Source organism: Centrocercus urophasianus, unplaced genomic scaffold (assembly GCF_019232065.1).
Source record: "Centrocercus urophasianus isolate 14NV4802_14NV808 unplaced genomic scaffold, USGS_Curo_1.0 seq_10, whole genome shotgun sequence".
NCBI lineage: Eukaryota > Metazoa > Chordata > Aves > Galliformes > Phasianidae > Centrocercus > Centrocercus urophasianus.
In genome coordinates this window covers 67,930,769-67,955,646 of record NW_024884142.1, presented here as the reverse complement: position 1 = coordinate 67,955,646, position 24,878 = coordinate 67,930,769, and the positions used below count along the sequence as shown (strand labels likewise).

Below are 24,878 nucleotides of genomic sequence, written 5' to 3'. Positions count from 1 at the left end.
TTTTTTTTTTTTTTTTTTTTTTTTTTTTTTTTTTTTTTTTAAGTGATAAAGCAGAGAAAATGAGGACATTGGGGTATTCTGGTGGTAATATCTGTGAAAAAAAAAATCACATTAAAGCAACTGTTCTGCATATTCTGTCTATATTTAAGTTGTCTAAACACATGTTGACATCAACTATGTATTAAACATAGTTTGTAGAGAAAACTACACAGCCATATGCAACTATGAAACTGCATCGTATAGTACTGCAGTACCAAAGTCTTTCTCACTAGCTACCAGTTAATATTATTAAATAAATACGGATCTTAGGTCACTGGTGGGGTGCGGGTTTGTTCATTAAAAAGTAGTAATATGTTTACAGTAACTTTGTGGTTAAAGAAGACTTCAGTTCTTCAGTAAACAGGAATTAAATCCTTGAGACTGTAGCTTTTGAAATTTGGGTGTGTTTAGGCTTGGAGAGTGCCCAAACTCCATTCACGTTTAAGTAATCATTTAAGAAGGGAAAGCACTATGCCAGACATATGCAATCAGAAAAACACTCGACTACATTCTGAGGAAAGACTGTAAAACAAGAGTTCCCATATGTTCCAGAGAGATCAAATAGGCTGAGAATTGGTATAGCGATATTTAAATACGCAGCAAGAAATCCCAACTCAACAAATAAACCTTAAGAATTAAAAGTGTAGTTAATGAACACAGTGTAATGCAGTTAGGCAAAGTTATCCCCACCCACAACAAAGAATGAGGCTGAGAAATAAGGGAGCAGCTGAGCATGCCATGCTCTCTCCTACCAACTATTGCTCACTATTATATTTGAACAGTATTATTATAATTAAGGAAGCTATAAAGGAAAAGAAATATACGGTCTGGTAAGTATGATCTAAAACTGAAGACAAAAACAATAAGGAACAATGACTACAAAACAAGAACCTCAACAGCCTTCTTTTGAGCCCACTTCAGGTCTACTAAACAGAGGATCCAGCAACAAAATTCAGCTCAGAGGAAAATAATTGAAAATAATTGGATTTTTTTCTTTTGCCTGCTTTCTTAAGTCCAATAAATTCAGTGATACAGTTGAACTGATATATCTTACGCCCAAAGTTAGAAAACACATTATAGCTGTTTAAACTTTCTGAGTCTACCCTCAGATTAACATATGTTTTCCTTAATCTTGACAACACTTCCTAGACATTCTCTGTAATTAATGACAGTAATAATGAAAAAAACTAGAACAGCATCATTTGATGTTTTGGGAGACAGCAAACTTGCACTTGATCCATCATACTAGAATTAAGAAATACATATTTCTTACACAGATCAATACAGATGAGACTAGTAAGGCATTTGAAAAATACCTTGTTAGCACAATTTATAATCAGCAATGCAAAAGGATAATTTTTTTAAGAAGTGTAATGCAACAAAAGAATGAAGTTTTTTATAAACTGGTCATCAGAGCAGCATTCATTCTGAAATGACTGTGGCAGAGGGGGACAAATGTTTAAAATATAAAGACTTCGGGGGTGGTAAGGATAGATTTCCATTTGGTCATTACCTTCCTGAGCAGTGTTGAAGGGAGTTAATCCTTCAGAAGTGAAATGAGAGAAGTAGTGCTTTCAAGTTCTAGTTAGATAATCACAAACTGTGCTACCCAATATCCTCTCTGCAAAGAGGACTGGAGATTACTGCCTCTCTTTTCACATCCCAAATAAGAAATTTCAGAAATCAATAAATAATTGTAAGATATGCTATATAAAGGTAGTCCAGAAAAGACAAAAAGGGAAAGGTGCTAAATTAATGAATGCATTATTAAAATTACAATGTGAGGGAAATGAAAAGTCTAGTAAAATACATTGGCTTTCAACTCACTTCTGTTTCTCACAGCATTGTGTTTCAGAGTGTAAATAGAAAACAACTTCTCTTTTTTTCTGGAATTTCCTAGCCAGACCTCTATGTACTCAGGCAGTGTGCTCCAAGAAAAGAATAATATTCACTCGCCTCAGCTGAAAGCAGTAATGTACTTCTAAAATCCACTTCTTTCAGTTTTGCACGTGACTGGCTTTAGAAAGTTTTAGATCATGCCTGACTACATTCTGAATCCCTGATTTTGCATACCTACTAGTCAAACACGCTGTGATGATAAGCACCAGACATTTATGAAGCCTCTGGCAGTTTATTAACCCAGAATAAGCCTTTTCCTTTCAAAGATTTGAAATTCTCATTATTTAGGGTTTTCCTCCAAAATAATTAAAACTGCAGTTTTACAATTGAAATGATTGTTCTTATTAAAAAGAATTGTTATTGAATAGCATAGCTGTATTACTGAGGTAACTGGGATAAACCAAAGGTCCAAAGTGCAAGGTCTGATGCCTACTGACTGCCCTACCCAAAAACAAACAAAAAGGAATACAGTTGATTTCTCACATAGGAATTACATTAGCCACAACAAAATGCGTGCTCAGTAAAAAAATGCACAGACAATCAATGCAGCTGAATTGCTCATCACAGCAGTCAATTCAAAATTGGACACTTTACGACTATTGATGTAAAACCCAAATACTTTCATATGGACCAATGTATTCCTACATTGTATGGACTTCCTCTAGTTACTCACATTCTCATAGAGGGCTTGAAGGGTCTCTAGGTCAACCACAGAGTTGTCTAAGTTCACAACAGCTATAAAAAAGACAAAATAAAAAAGAATTAGTTGTCAAGATGATAATCCAGCTGTGAAAGAAAACCTAAGCACAATATCCAGCAATAGTTTTTATGACCTACTGGCCATACAGCTTAACGGTTTTAACTATATTAATGCCTTTAATAGTGCTATTCCTAACACTATGGGCTAGAAACCTGGTAGAGCCAGGTGTCAAGTGTTAAAGAATTCATCTCCCTGCCCCCAAACACATACACACGATCCCACGAGTATGGCCATAGCCAGAGATCAGAGATAAGCTTTACATCAGACTTTCACGGTCCGACTGAAAGCATTATAAAAATTTGTAAATCTGCACCACAGCCACACACACACTCACACAACAAAGCTCATTCCTGTCACTGGTTGGCTTCACTCTTAAACTGATTAATCCATAAGTCAGCCAGTTAACTTCAAGACACCTGACAAGGGTCAAGTCTTCTATGCAGTAAGTCGACAGGTTTAGTACAGATACAAAATATGCCTTTCCTGTTCCCAACCAATTCTGGCGCCACACACGTATCGTGTTTTCTCAGCGTCAAAAAGCTGGTTCAGTGAATACAGAGAGAGTGATTTCCATCTAACTACTCTTGAACAAAAACAGTAAAATTTAAAAAAAAATTAAGAAGGTTTTAGTCTTTTATATGTTTTATGTAACAATTTTTATGACAATTTGCCTATAAGACAAATCTAGCTTTCCTCATTCCAATTTTGTTGAAATGGTAATACTTTCTTTAATCACACTACAGTAATTCCTTCCCTCATTTCGGCCTTCATTAATTTTAATTTTTTGTGATAAGATGTTCATATACATAAATATATGTATGTGTATGCACTCGTACAATATGTACATTTCTAGATTAATAGCATTAATCTAGATATCGTACCTTTGATCTGTGAGAGCAACCTTGCACAGGGGTAGTTACTGTCCTTTCAGTCTATGTCATAGAGAAATTCTGCGTAAACACCTAAAGACTACCAATAATATCATTCAACTTCATTTGTTCCGATTGCTTTAAAGCTTTTATGTGTACCACTCTGAGTCTGGGACTCATATTACCCCTTTCCAGGCCTGATGCATAGTTTTAGTTACAGTAAAAGAATATTACAAACAAAGAAGTGTTGATCTTCTAAGTGCTAAGCAGGGTACTCTGTATGTACACAAGACTGAAATAAAAAAAAAAAATAGAAAAATTTATACTTTCAGAAATAATACAAAAAAACACTTTTCCCTTACCACAAAGTATTTTAAAGATAATAACAAATGAATATGCTCTCTCAAAAGTATTTGATAATCCATTTTGCTCAATAGGAGTATCTGTGTGCTTTCAAGTAAACCAAACTTGCCTTGTAGAACAGAAGACATATGCAAATAAAAACTGGATCTAGATTAGTTTTAGAGCTTCTCTTTAAGAAAACATATTTGAAAGCACATATAAAAAGAGCTATACTAAAAATAGAATATATTTTGAAACTCAGTTTTTATTATCCCTACATTTCAGCATTTTAAAACTTAACACTTTTTTTCCTATATGAACAGCTATTTATTCTGTCTTACTGGCTGTCTTCTGCCTGCTCTATACCCCCATCACACTTCTTTCCAGAGACTGTCTACTCCTGCAGTAAGAAATATTACATAAGTCCCTGTTCTGACTTTTGCTCAATGTTAAGATCACCCTTAGATTACTTAGGGAGCAATAGAACACTTTTGTTTGAATGCTTGCATGAGATAAGAGAACGCCTGGCAAACAAAGCGGTGCCAGGTCTGTGTACTTTCAACAAAACAGGTATGCAGAAGAATGTACATACTTCAGGGAGCCACTTAAAACAAATCTGTCTGAAACAAGGATTTGGAGAAATTATACCACAGTACATGTGTTTCCCCTTAAAAAAAAAAAAAAAAAAAAAAAAACACCCACCAACAAAGGTGTTTCTATACAAAGTTGTATACATTTCTAAATAGCACTCAAAGATCCCACGGGGAGTTGCTAACATTCACCACGGAACTTTTAATTTTTTTTTCCTCTTTGGAAATCAGGAGATTAAATTCTGTTTCTTGGTGATATTGCAGCACAGTAATATGGAACATATCCGGCAAAGAAATGACCGCTGTTGCACATTTAATTATGTTATCTAGACAATCTGAACTGATAAAAGCAATAATGTTCTCATGCAGCCAAATTAACTATGTAAACATATCTTTTGTCCCCTCTCCACAATCAGCATAACTACAGACTTAAATATATGACAAAAGGATTCCAAACATAGCGACTAAGTAAAGTAGGAAAATACAGGAAAGCATAAATTTATGCTAATTTCCCTTCAAAATCTTCTGAATAATGCTATAGTTCTAGTACACATGGATGCAAACATCTGGAGAAAAGTTTATAAATCTTGCAGTCAATAGGTATTTCCACCCACGTTACTATTGTGGAAGACAACTCTTCTGTTTGTTTTGCATTTGACACTGCCGTTTCCCTTGTCTTGAGAACTACGAAATTATCTTTAACAGCCAGCATGTCATCCAGTTTGTCAGCTATGCTCTTCAGCAGTAAAAAATATCAATTGGCTATTACACTTGCAGCAACAGTTTTCTTTTAGTCAAAAACTCATACATTTTGTTTTTACTTTTAAGATTTAGTAGTTTTGTTATTACTCTTGTATTTGTATTGTCTATTTTTATTGTCACCGCTGTCAATAAAACCAACCTCAGTTTCAAGTACTAATACTATAAAATTACTCAATATATCATTATATAGATTGAAACTGGATATGAATACATACACATACAATTACATTTGAACAAAATATGTTCAGATATGCAAAAAAAAATAAAAGGAACTACAAACCAACAACTTTATTAAAAAAAACAAGCATTATTCAACAGATGTTTATAAAAAAACCCTCCCACTAAAAACAAATCCATTGAAGAGCAATCATAAAGTGTTGCTCAACAATCTAAAGGGCAGAGGAGAAGAAAAAACATTTCAAATTATTTCTAGCCAAAACTAAAGTATTTCCATCCAGAGGGACCTTTTTTTTTTTTTTTCCCCCCTCTTGTTCTGAACTTCCCTGACAAACTCATTGGTCTAACAACGTTCACTGAAATTTCAACTAGTATCTTTGGGACAGAAATGATTTTTTATGCAACTGCAGAAGAACATGGAAATATAGCAGAATAGAAAAGTTTCAACTGCACCCTTTACACAAATTAACAACATCAACAACAACTTTGATACTAGTTTCAAACTGACAGGATAATCAAATTTATGCAAAAGGACAAAGATTTACTATTCCTAGTAATATCAGTTAATTTGCAAATCCAGCTTTACAGGACACTTCACCTAGCAGGAAGATAATATCGCAGCTAAAGAAAGTGTGATTAGTGTAAAGAACATGGCTACATTTAGAGGCATGCTTGAACTCAGAGAACAGAAGGACTTTCTCCCACGTGTGTGTGTGTGTGTGTGTGTGTACACACAAATCTATTTTAGAATAAAGACACACCTAAGAAAACCAAACACAATGAATCATCACAATCCTTCAGGGGAACAGAGTATATAATTAAGCTTCTAATGAAAATCGAAGTTTCTTCATTATTATAGTTGGCAGAAGTAATACACGAGAAAACACCAGTAGGAATTTGGAGGATGCAGAGTATATTCTCAAGGAAACTACAAAAGAACGTATCTGTGATATTTGTTGTTGCTATTGTTGTTATAAATAGATTGTTAACATTGATTATTTGTATGTAGATTGCTCTAAAAGTAATGCCTTCTGTTTATTTCCACAGAAACCACAACAGATACAAAAGAACACAATAACATTGACTGTTGGGAAAACCTTTCCAGCTACAAAACATTGTTTATTCAACAGTCACCACCATTAGCTATATGCATTTTTGTCACTGATGAACAGGCTTCTACACAATGAGCTCGTAAATATCTGCATGACCACCTGGAATGTGGCTTGTTTTCCACACTGTTGTTGCTGCTGCTGAAATGCCTCACTGAGCTAACCTCCACTGTACAGCCTCTATAAACATTCAGCAATTATTGATTAATGTCAGCGGGTGCCATTTTCTCCTGCACAGAAGAATTCAATTACAAATATTTACTTTCTACTCATTTCCATGTCAGACACCATTTTGTCTGACTGCCCTTCTGCTGCCATCTGTTGCACAGCAATAAAATGAAACAGAATATCAGAGGGAAGGTTCAATCTCTGTTGTTGTACCGTTATCATCTGTCTCTGACATAATGGGCAAAATTAATAAAATAGCAGGCATTACTTACAGAACAGCCCCCGTTCATCTAAGAATACGTGAACTAACAGCTATCAATTAAAGAAATGTGACATCTGATACAGACATAGCTAATCTAGAATTTAAATACACCAAAAATATCGCCAACTGTAAGAGAAAAGATTGCTTCCTACAACAAGCTAGTACTTGGAAATCCTTCACTGTTAATCTGGAAAATCATTCTAAAATGAAAAGGCCAACATTCAAAATTTCCTACTAAGAAGAATTTCAGAAAAAGATTAATCAGTAGAGTATTTTGGATGCAGCTTAAGTCATAAAACTCTCAACAGCACAATCTCATTTATGACTGACTGTGAGTGGCCCATTACTCAGTCCAATCCTTGGTTCTGTGTCTTTCCTTTCCTCAGGGTAGGATTTACACCATTCTCTTCTCTGTCCTTGTCAAATGCACTTAAGCTTTGCTGTCCCTCCAAAACTGACTGAGAAATTCCAAATCCTACTTTACCGATAATAGATTATAGCTAATCTCCTCAAAGAGGACTGCTAGCTGACATAAAATCGACTCAAACTTGCACAAGGAATGCTGAAACAACCCTGTGTGCTCAGTTCTGTGCTTCTGGAAGAAGTATTCCAAGTTTTCATGCTGTTTTCCATCACAGCTACCTTCTCCCTGACTCTCAAAAAAAAAAAACCCAAAAACCCAAGAAACTATTAGTATCTCTCCAAGACACCTCTCTCCCTGTTTTCCTCCTGAACATGGTTACTACTTTGCTATCTCATCCGCTCCCTTTTGCTAAGAGTATTCCCAAGACTTCAAGTCTCCTTTATCAAGCATCAGCAATGGACAGTCATTTCAACAGACTACAGAGGGAAACTGATAATTAATCACTGAATGATGGACAACAGTTTTATAGTAGAATACCATAGTTTTCTCATTTCTCAATTCAGCATGGGGCACTGACTTGGGGGTTTCAAAGCTGTTCCAGCATTACTGACTAAGACGCAAGAACACAAGACACCAAGAGGTTATACCTAAGATACCTTCCCCAATCTACATTTCAGATAGTATTTATGAATAAAAATAAAATCATATACATCTCAGGCTCCTGAGGAGTGAAAGAAACAGAAAAGGCATCAACCAATCATATAGGAGAAATCGACTATGTTACTATTAACCTGTGCCAGAAGACTGGTTTCTGTGGTTTCAATATACAAAAACTGTGAACTGTATACAAACAGATTCCCAAAAAACCATGCATTATTTTGAGGCAGAAGATGAGAACATTTTAAAAGGCTGAATAACTTTTACACTTATTTTTCAAGATTTGATGAAATTTTTACTCATTTTGAATATCCAGAAGAATATTTGGAAGGATAAATCTAGTATGTTTTGAGTGTTCATCATGTGTGAATAGCAAGCTGCTTAAATGCGTCATACTGTGTCATGTACCTTGAATAATTATTTCAGAGTTAATCAAAGACAAAAGCTGCTCCAAGGTAGTAAAATTAAAATGGTCAAAAGCAACACCAGCAGAAAACCAACATATTTGCCAAACTTTAAGCAATGGAAAATTCTGATGCATTGAGGGAAGAAACACAAGCCCAGAAATATTCAGACTGTGCTAAAATATTAAATCTTCGACAAAACAAGGAGCAAATAATTGCGTAAGTATGGAATAGAAGCCTTCACTGACAAATGTGTTTGAAATAATCTGCAAAACACCACATGCATAAATACAACCAAAACACAGATCAAAGTTTCTATGTAGACAATTCCAGCAGGTTCCCTGGAATAACTGAATTAACTGATTCAGAAGTAGAAAAACAAAAACAACCACTTCTCAATGCTCCCATAGGAGAAAAACAAATAAACATACACAGAGCCAAGAGAGCCTTAGAAGATCAAAGTGCATTAGCTTCCTTTTCTGCTATGTAGGTTATGGTATAATGCAATATCAAGGTACTTCCCAAATAAACTCAGATTTAAATTCAAATTACACTAAAATCAACTGAATTGCAAAATATGTATTTAAGTTATCAAGCAGCTCACATAGTAAAACCACAGCTTCAAGAAGCGCTATCTTCTGCTCCATTTTCATCCATGTAAGCTTACAGACATTGTTCACATAAACATGGGTGTAATACTGCACAGCATCATGTTTTTGTCTGTAATGCTTCCAGCAACATGACAACTATTTCTTCATCTCATAACAAAAAATACAAAATTCCTAACGCAGAAAATGAAACCGGCCTCTCTGAAATAAACACTACATTTAGATAAGCATGGAATATGCAGTGATAAAACAAAATGTTTTATAAAACAGCATGGGAGCTGCAGCAAAACAAGCAAGAATAATGGCTGTAAAACTTTTAAAGATTCTCAGAAATAAAGTGAAAGAAAAGTTTTTATACAAGAGCACCCAGACTTGCAAAATTTGAAGAGAAGCCCTGATGATAACAGATAGGATGATGCTTACAATGGATGATTCACTACACTAGATGTAGTTAGCATAAATGAAAAAATTTCTCACCTACCTGCTTGTTCTTGTTATTTTTGTGATATGTTTACTTAGCAAATACTCTCACCTTTTCAGGATGAAAATTAAGTGCACATAGTACAATGCAGGCTAGATCTTCAACAAAGTACACAAGTCATGAATCAAGAGTCAAGAAAAAGCACTTTGAACTGCTTGCACACAGTTTTCCTGTGGTAGTAATTCACTTTAATCTAAAGTTTATGTATGAAGCTGGAACTGTATACAGAATATAAGTTTCCAGGCAGAAGACATGGATTAAGCTGAGCTCCTGCTTCAAGACGGTTTTGAGGAACTGAAAATACTTAAGAACATTAAGAACTTGAAATTATTTATATAATATTTCTAGAAAATAATAAAACGAGAATTAACCAAGAATACGCATTTGTAAAACTTGGTGCAACAGGCATAGAAGTCTCCACTAAACAATAATCATAGGTATTTGGTGTTTGTTTGTTTTTTTTTTTTTTTTTTTGCATTGATTCTTCTGTTATAAATACACTTCATTTTTTAGAAGTATATCCTTAGCTTTACAATAGCAATAATATTGTATCAATAGATTATACATATACACACACATAAACATATATGGAGCAAGATATAACAAAATACATTAACTAAGTATAACTTTGTAAACAATTGCATTACATACTTTTCAAACAGTTGCCTATAACATTAAGGACAGATTTACTGACTATGTGAAGTCTGATTTTATACACCTATACAGATTGTTTACAAAAACCGTGTGCGCTCAGTTCTTAGAGAACAAATATATTTTGTTTGACTCAGTAGGTCGCCTTCTTGTCTAGGCAGGAAAAAAAAAAAATGGAGACCAATGCTGTAATCCTTTCAGAATAAAATGTTTAAATACAAACATGATTGCCATTGTAGACTGTTTAATTTAGAGAGATTATATTTCAGCCCTGGTTTTGAGAGGTTTGCTGATTTGACTATTGAGATTACACTTCAATGCTTATCTTAATTGTTTAGATAAGATTTGTTTAAATCAGGCAGGTGAAAAAACAGAGGCATAGTACATTGAAAGACTGGGAAGAGACTAGCATTTTACTAGATTATGCTTATTTTAAATTACAGTGGATGGAAGAGCAAACAGTCTCAAAAACCTGCCAGGGTCTGGTCTTCAGGGAGTAAATTTGAAGTGCAAGACTGACTGGCAGGATTCTGCATTTTCAACGAACTGGAAAGAACAGCCATGACGACTCGAAAACTCTACTTAAGGCTTACTATGGTACACAAATGCAAATGACATAAGATCAATTTAATAGGGTTTTTTTTTTTTTTTTTTAATTGTACTTGATGATTACAATAAGGTTTTACTGTTTTCTAGAAAGATTACCTTCCCTTAAAATTACTGTTAAAATGTTTAATGAATGAGATTATATAAAATTAATACAGATAGATATAATTTGCGTACGAGAAATTCTCTTACAGTAAATAAATTTATGGTTATAAAAATACAATAGTAATTGGTGTTTTACTTCAGCAACAGGTAGCACTGTATTTTTCAATTATCTAGTTAAGGTAGTATATCATGCCATAACTGTTCAATTTCAAGGTTCTAAATTTAAAATTTGTCTTAAAATTTGTCATACCTATTGATTATACCATAGCAGAGAGACTACCAGAACAGGATATATGAGAAATATGTCTTTGAGATGTTTACGTGGCCATGTGCACTTACAGTACATATATTATAAAAACAAACGACAAAATAGATCAATGGTAAATCATACTCAAAAGAAATCAACGGTAAAAACATGCAGCTTTGTCTATTAATCCATCTACAGATTAATTACAGCTTCATATTTGTGAGTCAAGTGAAATAAAATGTGGGTTCCAGTTTGTTATTATTTGACTTTTTTTTTTTTTTAAATATATGCTCTACTGCTTTTTGATCTCTACTTCAGTTGCATTTTTTCAGTGAATTCTACAGTGATACAATAAAAGTGATACTAGTGCTGATGTAAACAAGACTATCAAAGCAAATATGCTAGTCAGTCTTCATAGAACAAGGTAGCATCTCTTACTGAGTACAGTTGGAAGAAACTAGCAAGATTTTTCTGGAACACAAAGAATTTAAACACTTCAGGATTCAAAGTATTTCGCATTTGTAATCACATTTTGTTTCAGTTGTTTGTTGTCATTTCTTTCTCTAGTAATTTGAATTTGCTGACTTTTAATTCTACCTTGTATAAGAGTAGCTTAAGGTAAACAAAGCCATGATGTGTTGAGAAGTCTAGTCTAAAGAGGCTTACTTTTTCATGTTTCAGAAGGCTCATTTGATGTGATCAAGGCAAAGAAAACACAAGATGCAGAGGAAGATCAGGATAATCCAAATAGGTTTAATAGAAAAATATGAATCCTAGGTTTACATAAGTGCAAAGTCAAGAATTAATTTAGATTAAGATTATTCCAACTATAAAAAGCATCTTTTATTTCTTATTATCATAATCAAAAGAAGGACATCATTTTGTATAGGATCTGTGAAATACATTGCGTTACTCTGTGACCCCAAGTGAATTTGAATAATCCGTAATCCCTGCATTATATACATTCCAGTCTTTAATCATGCTTCTAGCCCACAACTGAAACTCTAAATTTTTGACAGTACATTTATTTGAGATGAATTGACCACAATTCATCCCTTATAATAAAGACAAGAGTAACGCGTAACCATACAGCATTTTCATATTTGGTATAATTTGTTGGGTGGATACCAAAAATAGATTTGTCCAAGAAAAGTATTACCTATATTCATCAGCTCACACACAATTTTAGTTTTTTTGTTTGTTTGCTCCCAGCTTACCCACAATCAGCATACAATTAAAGATCCAGGTGTGTACGGGCAGCAATTTAGAACATTTCCATTAAATCACTTAAGTGTCAACACTAAATCGGTTAAAAGCTGCCTAATGTATAGACCTGAAAATTTAACAGCTCATGAAACACTATGAAAAAGGAGAGCATCTCAACTTTCCACAGATCTCCACACTTAGCTTGCTGCTATTAAATATATCTTTACTAACAGTGAAAAGAAATATGTTAAAAACAGTTATTAATCCTCAGTGATGTCCACGTACTGTAAATGAGATAGATGTTCTTTCCTAAATAGACTTAGACTCACCTAAAGAATTGCCTTGATTACACTCTCGATAATCAACTTAAGGCTTTTCTCTGTGAGGGACTAGAAGTCGAAACAGTACTTTTAATAGAAGTCTAACTGGTGGACAGCAACCAAGAATAACCTGAGGTGTCAAGAAATTACGTTTAATTGCAACATGATTATTTCTTGCACAAGAGGTAGATGTTAAACTAGATGGGCTTCAAAATTTCACAGACCAGAAAGAAAAGAGAAAAAATGGATATCTGCAAATTAATCTGAGAACATCACTTTGTAAGTAGTATTTTAAGTGTTAAAAGTGAAGGAAATTAACCTTTTGAGTATTGTTTCATGAAATGCATTGCCTTCTCCATCACTTAAACTATTTGCATGAAACCTTAGACTCAAAGTAAGTGGCAAAACTATCAGTGACTTCAACGAAAGAAAAAGGTTGAAGGGTCAGAATTTCAGCTCGAACTCAAGATCATTTATATTGTTAAAACATTCATATTTCTACAGACTAATGGCTTGAGCAAGAAATTAGCAGGCAATATTGTGACTTATTTTGTAGCTAGACTAAATGCTCAGAATACTCTTTCAAATTCTGAAAGTTCAGAGCTGAGCTGTTTATTTGCCATTTTGCCAGTTCCTTCTGAAGTTCTCCATTTGTTTTCTCTGAAGTCAGCAAAACCTAACCCCTTTTTGCATAATCTGCAAAGAATTTTGCTACCTTTAGTGATTTACAACATAAATTAATGGAAGCTCATTTAGCCATAAGGATATGCAATCATTTACATGCAGAAACAAAGCTTCCCTCACTTATGGTTAGTTAGCTGTTTGTGTGCGATAATATAGAGGTCTGTAGTAGTACAGCTAGTTAGAAAATTCTACATGGAAATTTTCAGGAATTCAGAAATCAGGCAAACCTTCATTTGCTACAACTGCTGTGAGGACAATAGTGGTGACCACGTGTTGAATTTTTTTTGTTGTTGTTCAAGAATTATGAACTGAATTTTTCAGTAGTTACCTTTCAAAAGCAGGTTTTCCTTTCAATTTTCCAGATAGTAGTATCTTACTAAAATATGTTATTCTCTAGAACAAGTAAAAAATACATATTTCTGGCAAAGCAGGAAGGAATTTAGATGTAGCCTGGAATTTTCAATGTCAGCTCTGTCTGAAGCCTGCACAAACACTATGGCCTTCATTGCCATAACGGATGTTAAGCCTTTCACCAAATATTCTGAAGTTATGATACTTGTTAGCTACAGATGCTAAGAAAATGACGTTATGGTCTTGTGATATTTAGTCCATGTTCTAAGTGTGGTAGGATTATGAAAATAGCACAAGATTTTTGGCTAGGTAGAAAACAGATGACATATCTTTACTAATTCAAATCACAGTAATGTGATAACTGAGGGCAGAAGGATGAGCACTGATTATTTAAGTATCTATCTTCTTTTGTGCTCCAAAGTGTTTCTCAAGATTTGGTATTAACAAATTCAAGGAAATACGGACTGCAATTGCAACAAAATCAAAATATATGTGGAAAACCAAAATACATCAATTTAAGAAAACTCTGGTGTCTTCTGAGAGGCAATGACCTGTATTTATGTCAGTATCATCACTAGATTTAGCCTACTAAGGTCTTCAAGACTACAAAAGGCACTCAATGCATTAACCTATATTATCTAAGTAACTAAAGCCATTTGAATTTTCACTAAACACATATATATATCATTGAAATAGAACAGGGAGGTTTCCTATGGAACAGCAGAAGAACCTAAATAAATCTCAATCTTTCATTATCCAGGGGTCCTGTCCTGTCAGAGTACAAGAAAGAATAGAAAGAAGGCAAAATAAATCCATGTGCTTTGGGGGACATAGGCTCAACAGCATCAGCATGAGAAGAAACATGCCAAATATTTCTCCACAGAAAAACTTTCTAACATCTAACCACAGCTTGCCCCTGCACTCCTTACTCTGCCAAACACAGATGAATACAGCAAACAGGTCTCTGCCCTATCATTTCTTCATCTTTTCTCCTCCTTGTACCTGGCACCAAGACACAGTACCCTCAACAGAGCTGAAGCAGAACGAGCCCTGACCAGACACCATGGGCTGTTATTGCCACCTGGTGCTGGAAATGCAGAGCTGGGAGGAATGGAAAACTGAGTGGGAAAGGTGCTTGGATGAGGTAGGGATGAGAGCTAGATTTTGAGTCGAGGAGGAGGAAAAAAATCAAAATAAGCCAAGGTGAAGTCCTGTCCTGGCTAGCTATAGAGTGATATAGTCGCCAGACTGCTCATGCTTGCAACGGGCAAGTTATTAAGTGATGGGTATAATGGCTGTTCCAAATGTATCAGAAGGAAGATTATCAGTGTCACAGTCTCAAGGCTGCGTATGATGCCAAAACCAGTTACTGCTGAAGGAAGGATGAGTCAATTAAGATAAAGCAATCTGCTGAAACAGATCTGCCATGTTCCCTACTGAGGAAGTCTATGACCAGTTATAATTAGCACAACTAGAACCCTATTACATGTCATGCAGAAAGCATGTTTGTAATGATTTCTGAATGCTAACAGCCATGTGATAATATGCAAGATACAGAACATAGCAGCAGGATTAACCTGTTAAATACATTTATGAGATATCGTACAGAATCTAAACTTCAGGACATGGCAAGTAGGCAGAAATAACAAAAGAGTAGAAACAGCATTTTATTTACTTCTAAATAGCATACGAGACAGCTGAAGACACTATAACAGTCTAAAAATCACTATCTTTAAGGGACACAAAAAATGAGATTATCTAAAAATAAAAATACAAGGAGAAAGTTGGTTAGAAGGGTAAGAAGCTTGTAAGTCACAATGAAGCTTAGATAAGTTTTGGAGGGGAAAAAAAAAAGAGAAATATAAAGCACTCAGACTTTTCCTTATCATTCCATATCCCCACTGTCTCTGGGGTTCAAAACCACATACACAATTAAACAAAAGAGCATGAGAGACACCTGTAAGAAAATAACACTCTTCAAAACATGGAAATCAGCCAAAGAAAATAGAAAAGCAGAAAGTCTCATAAGCTCAATGTAAATTGGACAAGAAAAAAAAGGTTAAAACTGACATGCCAAATGCATAAAGCTGGTAATAAAACTGCTTTCAAACACATCTGATGTAGGAAGCCTGACAGGGAACAGTTGGGCATGCGAATAACCTGACTATAAAAAGAGCACAAAAGAAGGAGAATAAAAAGATTAAACAAATTACTTGTGATAGGATTTATTACCGAGAGAAAAAGTCTAAGATGTTCTCGTACATGATCTACATTTCTCAAGAGATGCATTTTGGGCATTGTCTGAGATTGAACTTGTTTCTGAACATACAAGTTTTAAGAGGATTCCAGAGACTATGCCGAAAATTACAAACCAGTCACTCTGAATTTTGTGCCTGGAAACTGCCTATGTATGATATGAAGAACATCTTATTTAAACATACAGAGAAACACAATGTAATGAGAAAGAAAGGTTGCATTCCATTTTGTAGTGGATACTTACAAGCACTAATTTGAATTGTTATTCCTCTAGTGGAATCAAAAAAAAGGCATAGATTAGAGTGATTAAACTGGTACTGGATTTGCAAAAAGCTCTTTCTTATCAAAGGCTTCAGAAAAAATTGTTGTCATGAGATAAATAACTTGGTTTAAATACAGCACCTGCTATTAAGAAAAGTCAATTGTAAAAATGGATTATGAATTTTTAAAAAAGTGTTGTAGCAATGAAGCCCCACTAAGATCTTCACTACTTCCTGTGCAGTTTAATGAATGAGAGGCAAATAGTTGAATATAAGAGCTAGCTAGTTTAAAGCTAATAGCAAACACGTGCAAAAGGATCTCTGAAATATTGTGTCAATACAAAGCAAAGTAAAGTACATAGAAGAAAAGAACCCAAATGTAAGGAACCTTCATCAAAATGATAATCACTTTTTTTTTTTTCATAGTTCTCTGAGAAGAAAAGCTCAATAATTAGCAACAGTTAAAACACATACAACATCAGTACCAATATGGAAATAGAAGAAATGATACTGTGGCATAGGCCTACAGAACACACAAATACTGAAAATCATTTGCAGAGCTAGTCACTTCATTTCTAAAGAGAGGAAAGAGCTATGGATGGTAGACTGCTGACAAGTGAACTCAAAAGAATAGGCAACACATATGAGAACAATTCCAAATTTGGAAAAAGACAACTACTGCCAAAAAGATTCAATAGAGATCTAAAGAATTACATGAAGAGCAATTAATGTCATTCATCTTGGCTTAATTTTATTTTTGCTTTTTTTCTTGCTAACTACACAGGAGATCAGGTACTAAGGTAGAAAGATCTTTTGGCCAATACAAGGTAGAGTTGAATTCCTTCCTTAAAAGAGAAATTACAAAAAGGTGGGAGGTAGAGGTAGTAAAATGGATTCCATTCACGTAAAAAAAAAAAAAAAAAAAAAAAAAAAAAAGTACTGTATTCACCTTGCAGGTTTTCCTACATCTTTATTCTAATTACTTTGAATGTAGATTAGATTTTAACTGTTAAATACATAAGACATTTAATTTTTTATAGATCTGAAAGAATGTATGTGAATATATTTCATATTTAAACTTACCAAACAAAAACAAATCACTAAACAGATTAATGTGGCAGGCATTCTTTTTTTCCCAACCTTTTAACTTAATGAAAAAGTGTGCGACTAATTATTGGAAGGTCTTAAGGGAATTATTAAGCTGTTCTTAATAGACATAATGCCAAAACTCGTGTAGCTTAGCGATGCATAGAAATATGGCCATTGAAAAATACTTTTACTGTATTTCTGTAAAAAAAATTCCGTTCCTCCCTCAGTTTTTGAATGATAGTAATGAACGTAACATGCATTTTATTGCTTTTCTGCACTGAACTTCATAACCATCTCTCTCATATGCGACTGAGTACACATTACACAAATGTGAAATAGCAGTCCTAGTTTTTCTGTGCCCCCAAAAGAAGAACCTTTCTGAAACATTTCTCTCCATGTCTCAGTGTTAATCAGGCTTCTAAGAAAAAAAGTAAACCATTTCAACTGGAACAACATACAAACAATGCACTTAGAGTTCTTACATTTCTTACAAAACTTTTCCATTAAATTACATTCATATGTTCTTAACAACAACAAAAATTTTTAATTAGCCAAACTATCCAATGTGGCAGTAATTAGTCTCTGCTGATTCAAGTACTGTTAAAAAGCTCAATATAATTTCCCTCATTTGAAGTGTATTTGGCAGTATAGAAAAGTGATTTTAGTTCTATACATTTATTTTTCAATTATCAAATACATAATAACGTGTTGCATTGAAACCAAAATTCAGTTCCTTTCTTGATGACATAAATATTTTTTATTCTTCATTACCCTGATGTGTTGCATGCATACTTAAAAAGATCACCAAGATCCTATTTTTCCTGCTGCTATTCCTTTATTGACCAGAATGAGTTTAGTCACTAGAATAAGCCTCCAGGAAATCTCAGAGGGTAGGACTGGAAGGGACACCCATTCCCCTATCTCTATCAAAACTTGGGACTGGCTTTTAAGGCTTTCCACACACAGCTCTGGGGTTTAAATCACAACCATTAGAAATGCTACTTTTCTCCAAGGTCCTCCCTCCCTAACTAGGCGGGAAAGAAAGGCTACTTTTCTTCCCTGAAGAAAAAGGACTTCAGAATCACTTTCAACTATTTAGTACAAACACTGTAAGGAATACTGACAGCATCAAAGCAAGAGAAACATTGTTGCACTCAAATTTAATTTCATCTGTGCTTTATACGAGTCATTTTGTTTATTCCATTTTTTCTCAAAAATAATTTCACAATAGGAGTTTATAAGTTATAAGCAAATAAAATGTATAAGCCTGAAATCTAACATTAAATGTTACAAATATGGCAAAGATGGGAAGAAATAGAGGACTAAGATTCACCACTCTGATGTGAAGATTCAAGCACATGTTATTGCACAGAACCAAAAAAAGCCCAACTAACAAACCTTTTATCAATGGCAAGCTGGAAGTATCTAAACAATGGAAAAAGCTATCAGAAGGAAATTTAAACCATGGTCTAAAAAGACTTTAGCTGTTGAAGTACAATTTTTGATAAGGGGAAAAAAAAAAAAAAAATGTTTAATGGGTTACAATTCTCAGTTAATAAAACAAGACCGGTATAATTTCTACCTATTATCAACCTGCACAGATCATAATCCCTTTACAGTTCAGTACTTTAAATAACCTAAAAAGGAGTCTGTGTATGTACTTGTATTCAGGATTTTATATTTTGTCCATAGCCGAACGGACAGGAATTAGAATTTTTGTCATCTATTTGTCTTCCAGTCTGAAAATGTCCAAAAAACCAAATTACATTTTACAACATAACTAATTTAAAAAGCAATATGCATTCTGTGAACAGATCCTTTCTTGAGAAATAATTTATTTTATGTGTTTCAAGTGATTATACTTATATACTGATACTAGGATTTAAGTACTAATTAGATTATCTCTGGACTATTTATAGGATAAACTAATCAGAGACAGTTTTCAGATCGAGTTATTCTTTCCTAAATGCTTTTCATTTACATCATCTCCTAGATCCAAGGCCATTCAAATAACTCAGTATGAGAGATATTTTCCCCCTTCCTCCACCAAAATCATTCAGTTTGTCTCTGATGAAGGCCTTCTCAGTTCACAATTTCAAAGTGTCAATGTGAAAAATCTAAACCAAAACTCTATTATGTTTCTCTGTCATTAATAGCCACTATTACTAAGAATAAATATTTATTTTGTCCACTAACATTGAATATTCATTCCCCTCCTATACATTTGTCTTTTGAATGAAGGGCAGAAAATGTGCCTGCTGTGCTTAGCTGTACCTCTGCTAGAACAGCAAACACTGATGCAAATACAGTTTTCAATAAAATAATCTCTGATTCAAGTTAAAATGTTGGGCTTTACCAACAGTTAGACGAACCTGCCTTCTTCACAATTATTTTTTCTACAGTGCTTTTATATAACATTCTTAGTATCACTTACCAATGGTCAGTTGAGAGCTGTAACAAAAATAGCTTTGGTCTTCCATTTTCCATATCTATTTTTTTTTCCTACTATAGTTTTGTTAAATTATTATCATCTCAGAGAGGAAGAAAAATGATAATTGTTAGAACAGAACATCATAAAGAGGGAGGATTCAGAATTAATCAGAGGCAGAAATCATTAAACTACTTCTAGCACAGTCAGTGCAACCACAAAATGTTACTCAAAGACTTAGAGAAATATTTACAGAATTGCAGCCATCCCAGAAGTAATATCACACCTGAAGTGATAAACCCTGTTACACGAAACTACTGAATTGGAAAAGATTACAGAAATGTTCAAAAGACAAGGAATTTAGTAAAGTTTTTGCCAGTCTTCTACTTTTAGCATTTACAAGATAAGGTCAGACAAGGATAACTTCACTAAACAAGATACATTTCTATCTTGGAAACAATTATAAAAATGTGACTGCAGTAAACGCAAACATTGTTTGCATGAAATATAACGTCTGCTCTCCTCACAGTTGAAAACTCCAGTTTATTTTCCATTCTCTTACTTCTCATATTAGATTATTTGTTTTTCCATTGTTACTGTATGTTTTACTGTCTATAAAACATTGAAAACCAGCAGAGGACTTGCTGTATCCTTATAATGAACTGATCAGGGAAGGAAGGACAACTATGTTCTGGACAACATAATTACAGTTTCAAATTATTATTACTATTTTTCCTGTGTTGAAAGGTTTATTATTTAAGAGACGCAGTCCTTGAATGAAGGAAGACACCAGCTTGATGTGCATTTACATATTAATATAAGGGATGTTCTTCATAGACTACTAAAAGCCATTCACTGGAATTTCTAATTCAGAAAAATAATCTGAGCTATAAAGGAAAAATAGGTAAGTGCTTCTTTCATATTTCTTCAGTTTTGGCTGTCTCTTACAGCCAAATGCAGCTACTCTTCTAGTGGGAACATAATACTAGATAAGAGAAGTGAGGTTGATTTGTGGTACAGTTAAAGAAATAAATCAAAAAAGCAAGCAAAATACCTGGATAAAATGCTTTGCATGGTTGATAGATGACTATAAGGAATAGGCATCAGTAAAATATTGTTTGAAATCAGAGAAGCCATAAGGAGGAGCCACATTTTAATACTAATAACTGAAAAATGGCAGTGGGTTTAAAGAAATCAATATTTCTTACAATTCTTACAACTATATCCTTGACAAATTAGTTGGAAGCTGTTAGCACTGAAAATCTACAAAAAAGGAAATCACTGTAACAATAACATCTAAAAAAAAAAAAAATCAACTCACCCTACTTTAAAGCACTATTAGAACAATGTGTGCAAAAGTTCAGCACAAATACAGTCTAGTACTTCCACAATGGAATAATATTTAAACAACAGCCAAAATTTTGGAATTTGTCTTAGTAAACCCAATTTCAAGGGAGGAGCAAATAAATGCAGTTCTACCAGCAATGACATCATCAGCACCATCATTCAAATCCATTTAGTACGTATTCCAATAGCTTGAGATCTTCCATTAAACACCATCTGATCACATGCACAGAAAATTCAATAGTTATTCTAGATTAGTTAAAATATCCAATTTCAATTTCAAATTTTCTAAACCATCTTTCATCTTGCAGATAATATTTCACATGTATTTTTCATCTTCAAAAAATCAGCAAAAAACAAACCAAAAACCTTGCAAGATATTAAATACATCAGCTTAAATTTCAAGTTATTTTAAGCACTTCATTATGATTAAAACTTGAAACCTTAAACTTTTTACACAAATTCATAGCTAGCACAATTATTTTCCCTTCTTTTCCGGTAACATTTTGAAATTTGTCTAAACTAGTAGAAAAACAAAACACAACAGCATAAAACCAAGGAATCAATGAATACCACACTGTACTGAAATTTGCTCTCTCTTTGTACTTTTCTAAGTCAGTTGAAAAGAAAATAAAATTACAATTCTTCTTCAACTTGTATTAACACTACTTCCACCAAAAATAGTTTATGGGGAATATTCAGAAGAATGCCAATGAAGAAAGTTAACTGGTACCACAAGTAGTCAAAGCTACAAAGTAAAAATATAAAAGCACAAGAAGGCCACTAAAGCCCTGGGCTAGGGGGCAAAGAATATTGATAACTGTTTTTGCTGTATTTGTCACGTATTTTGAATCTTAATGTAAAAAAAGGAAATACAGCAAGTTCTATATTGCTAATGCAGCTTCTATTTCAATTTTCTCTTTTAATTTTGGTAGCATTCTCTCTTTAGACTATTCAAACTGTTGCAGATAAGCCAGCAAGCTTAAAACTGTTAAGAAAAAAAATAAGAGAATTCTTATTTGTTTAATAAGCAAGCATACACAAAGCCAAAACTCAACTCATGGGTGCTTAATTTTATAACATCTCACACAAGCTTGATAGTCAGATTACTCAAAATTCTGCATGGAGTTACTGGTACCAGAAATGTGTTTTTTAGACAAATACAAGTGATATAACACTAACTCCCACTACATTATTTCCCGCTCCTCACAGCTTTTCCTGTGTGCCTACATTAAAGAAAATACCAACACACCAAACCTATGTTTTAAACCATGATCTTCCAACCATTTCCACAAGTCCGTCTATCAGATAAAATTTCTCTCATGTTTGTTCAATTACCTCTGAACAGCTAGGAAGTGTTATTAAACTCTCCTTTACAAAAACTATTGTTTTTTAACAACAGCTATTGAAGGGTATACAAAATCTGCACATAGCTCTTAGATGACCACATGTACTTCATATTGTAGTAGGATAAAGGTTAAGCATAGTATTGTTTGACCCTTTCAACTACTAACATTCATGCCATGTTATTGCTAGTGTTGCATGTTAAGCAAGCAACTTTTCAATGAACTTGTGTTGGCTTTACCACAGACACAGATGTTAGGCGGACTCCTTTGTTCATAAGGTTCTCATTATTAGCTGAAACCAAGTTGAATATTTGACTGAAGGAAAGGACCATATCATTGTTTTCAGATTTTGCTCTATGACTTAACTCAACTACATCTGCCAGCTTTGGAAATACCAAGTACTTCTTGGCGCCAGTACTGGCGCCTTGCTCTATGACTACCATCTTAAGTGCTTCAGTTTGAGGAAGTCTCCTAACGATCAAAACAGTTTAATAAAAACTTAATCTTGTGATTAAGAGTTACTCATTAGCTGACAGAGTGCACTAAAATTTGCTTCTACTTAGGAATAATTTCACGAAGTTAGCAAATAATAGTAAACTGAATGCATGGCTGTAAATATGTAACCTAGAAAGTTCACAAGATGTTTTCGTGATTTATGAAGTCTGTGTTATACTTGAAACCACATTTATTTAATAGATAGGCTGGCACTTCACAAGATAGTTCAATCTGCTTCAAATCTATTTAAAGCCTTTGGGAAACATAAAGGATGCTCTGAGTATAAATGCAATTCCACTTTTCACCTTTTTGCACTACTGTCTCTTAGCATAAATGTGATAAGTATTATACTCCTTCCAAAAAAATCTCCCATTATAAACAGCTGTTGAAGATGAAACAACTCCAGTTTGAGCTAACCCCCTTAATATGAACTACTTTAGACAGCAAATCAATTAACTGTTGTAATACACTTTTTTGGATATACTCTTGGGCACTTTGAATTAGAATAAAACAACACATCACAATCCTCTGTGATCAAAGAGTTTAGATTTCATGCCACACAGATAATTGCTGTTCAGAACTATAGGTGGTAATTCTGCAGATAAACATTCAACACATCTAATTACTATAGTGGAAAATTGAATATGTTACAAAAGTGGAAATAAATGCCATAATGCGCTATTTTCATAAAACACTAAGCTTTTTCTTTTTTTTTTTTTTTTTTCCTCCATAAGAAAATACAGGAATAACAATGATTTCCAGATAATTAATGATGCAACTTGAGATAGAATCAACAATATTTATTTCACTTACCATGCTGAATGTCCCTCATGTCTAAGTGAAGACTAGACATTAATATTCCAACAGCTTGAGATCTTTTGTTACTTAATAACTTGACAACCTGCCAAAATAAAGCCATCTATTAATATTCACCAGCATGAAAAGTTTTAGAATATATTTTGCAATACTAATAAAAAATTCAAAAAAATAGTACTCTGAGTAATTTATATATGCACGAAAAGTATTATTATTTTTAAGGGTGCTTCAAACTGAATATATCACAAGCATAAATGTCATCTAGCTGAATCTTAAATCTAAAAGTTACTGTAAAGTTTCCTTACAGTTTATGCTTCATTAGGATGCACACTTTCAATTTCACATTACTGTTATAGGTGTATGAAACAGGCAGTCATATAAAAAAATTCTATGTCTGTCATGGAATTTCTTTGGTTTCCAGAACCACACAATAATTTCCATCTTTGATGTAAGCTAAAACTGTGAGAATTTGTGACTTATTTTCAAGTTTAATATTGCAGGTACCAAATACAATTTTATTAAAAAAAATAACTATTACATATTGGTAGTTTCTTTGATCAGTTAGAAAATAGAGAAAAATCTAAGCTTTTTTTTTTTTTTTATTCAAATAAGCAAAAAAAAGTACTTCTGTACATATTTGCCTTGCAAACATAAAAGCAACAAGTATTTTATGAACTGCCTTTCACAGGTAGCTCTAAGCTATTTGACTTTCGCTGGATATAAATTTCATGTTACTGAAACAATTAGCAAGTAATTACTGGAAAGGTTTCTTATCTGCAAAGTGACATGAATTTAGATTCTAAGTAGGGCTACAACATTATACAGGTGTAGAAGATTAAATGCTGATCTACTCAGGTTTCTGAATTTTATGCTGTACTACATGCTAAATAAAAAAACTGAATTTATAAGAAGAAAACAGATATTTGATCTGTGAATTCAAGTTACTTTTACATTTCGATCAGGTAGGGGATATGCTTTTTCAAGTTACGTAGTTTCTATCATTGCGCTGAGATGCCATAACAACTACAGCCCACTGGAAAAAATAATTAGTAATTAATGAGCATAAATGAAATTAATAAAAATATTTTAGCTAAAAAATGTAATACAGTTCATATCTTAAAATCCATTGAAGTATTCCACAAGATGTTTACAGTTGCTCTTACTTTGATTCACTCAAGTTTTC

General features: G+C 33.6%; 1 protein-coding gene across 1 annotated transcript in view; it reads right to left on the bottom strand.

Annotated features, from left to right (window-relative positions):
* Positions 1–24,878, bottom strand: part of FMN2 (formin 2) — a 141,286-nt gene that overhangs the window by 60,463 nt on the left and 55,945 nt on the right. Inside the window, exons 8-9 of the mRNA XM_042811192.1 lie at positions 23,693–23,780; positions 2,612–2,673 (exon numbers count right to left, since the gene is read on the bottom strand). Coding sequence (XP_042667126.1) covers positions 2,612–2,673; positions 23,693–23,780 — 150 coding nt within the window. The remainder of the gene's footprint in view (positions 1–2,611; positions 2,674–23,692; positions 23,781–24,878) is intronic.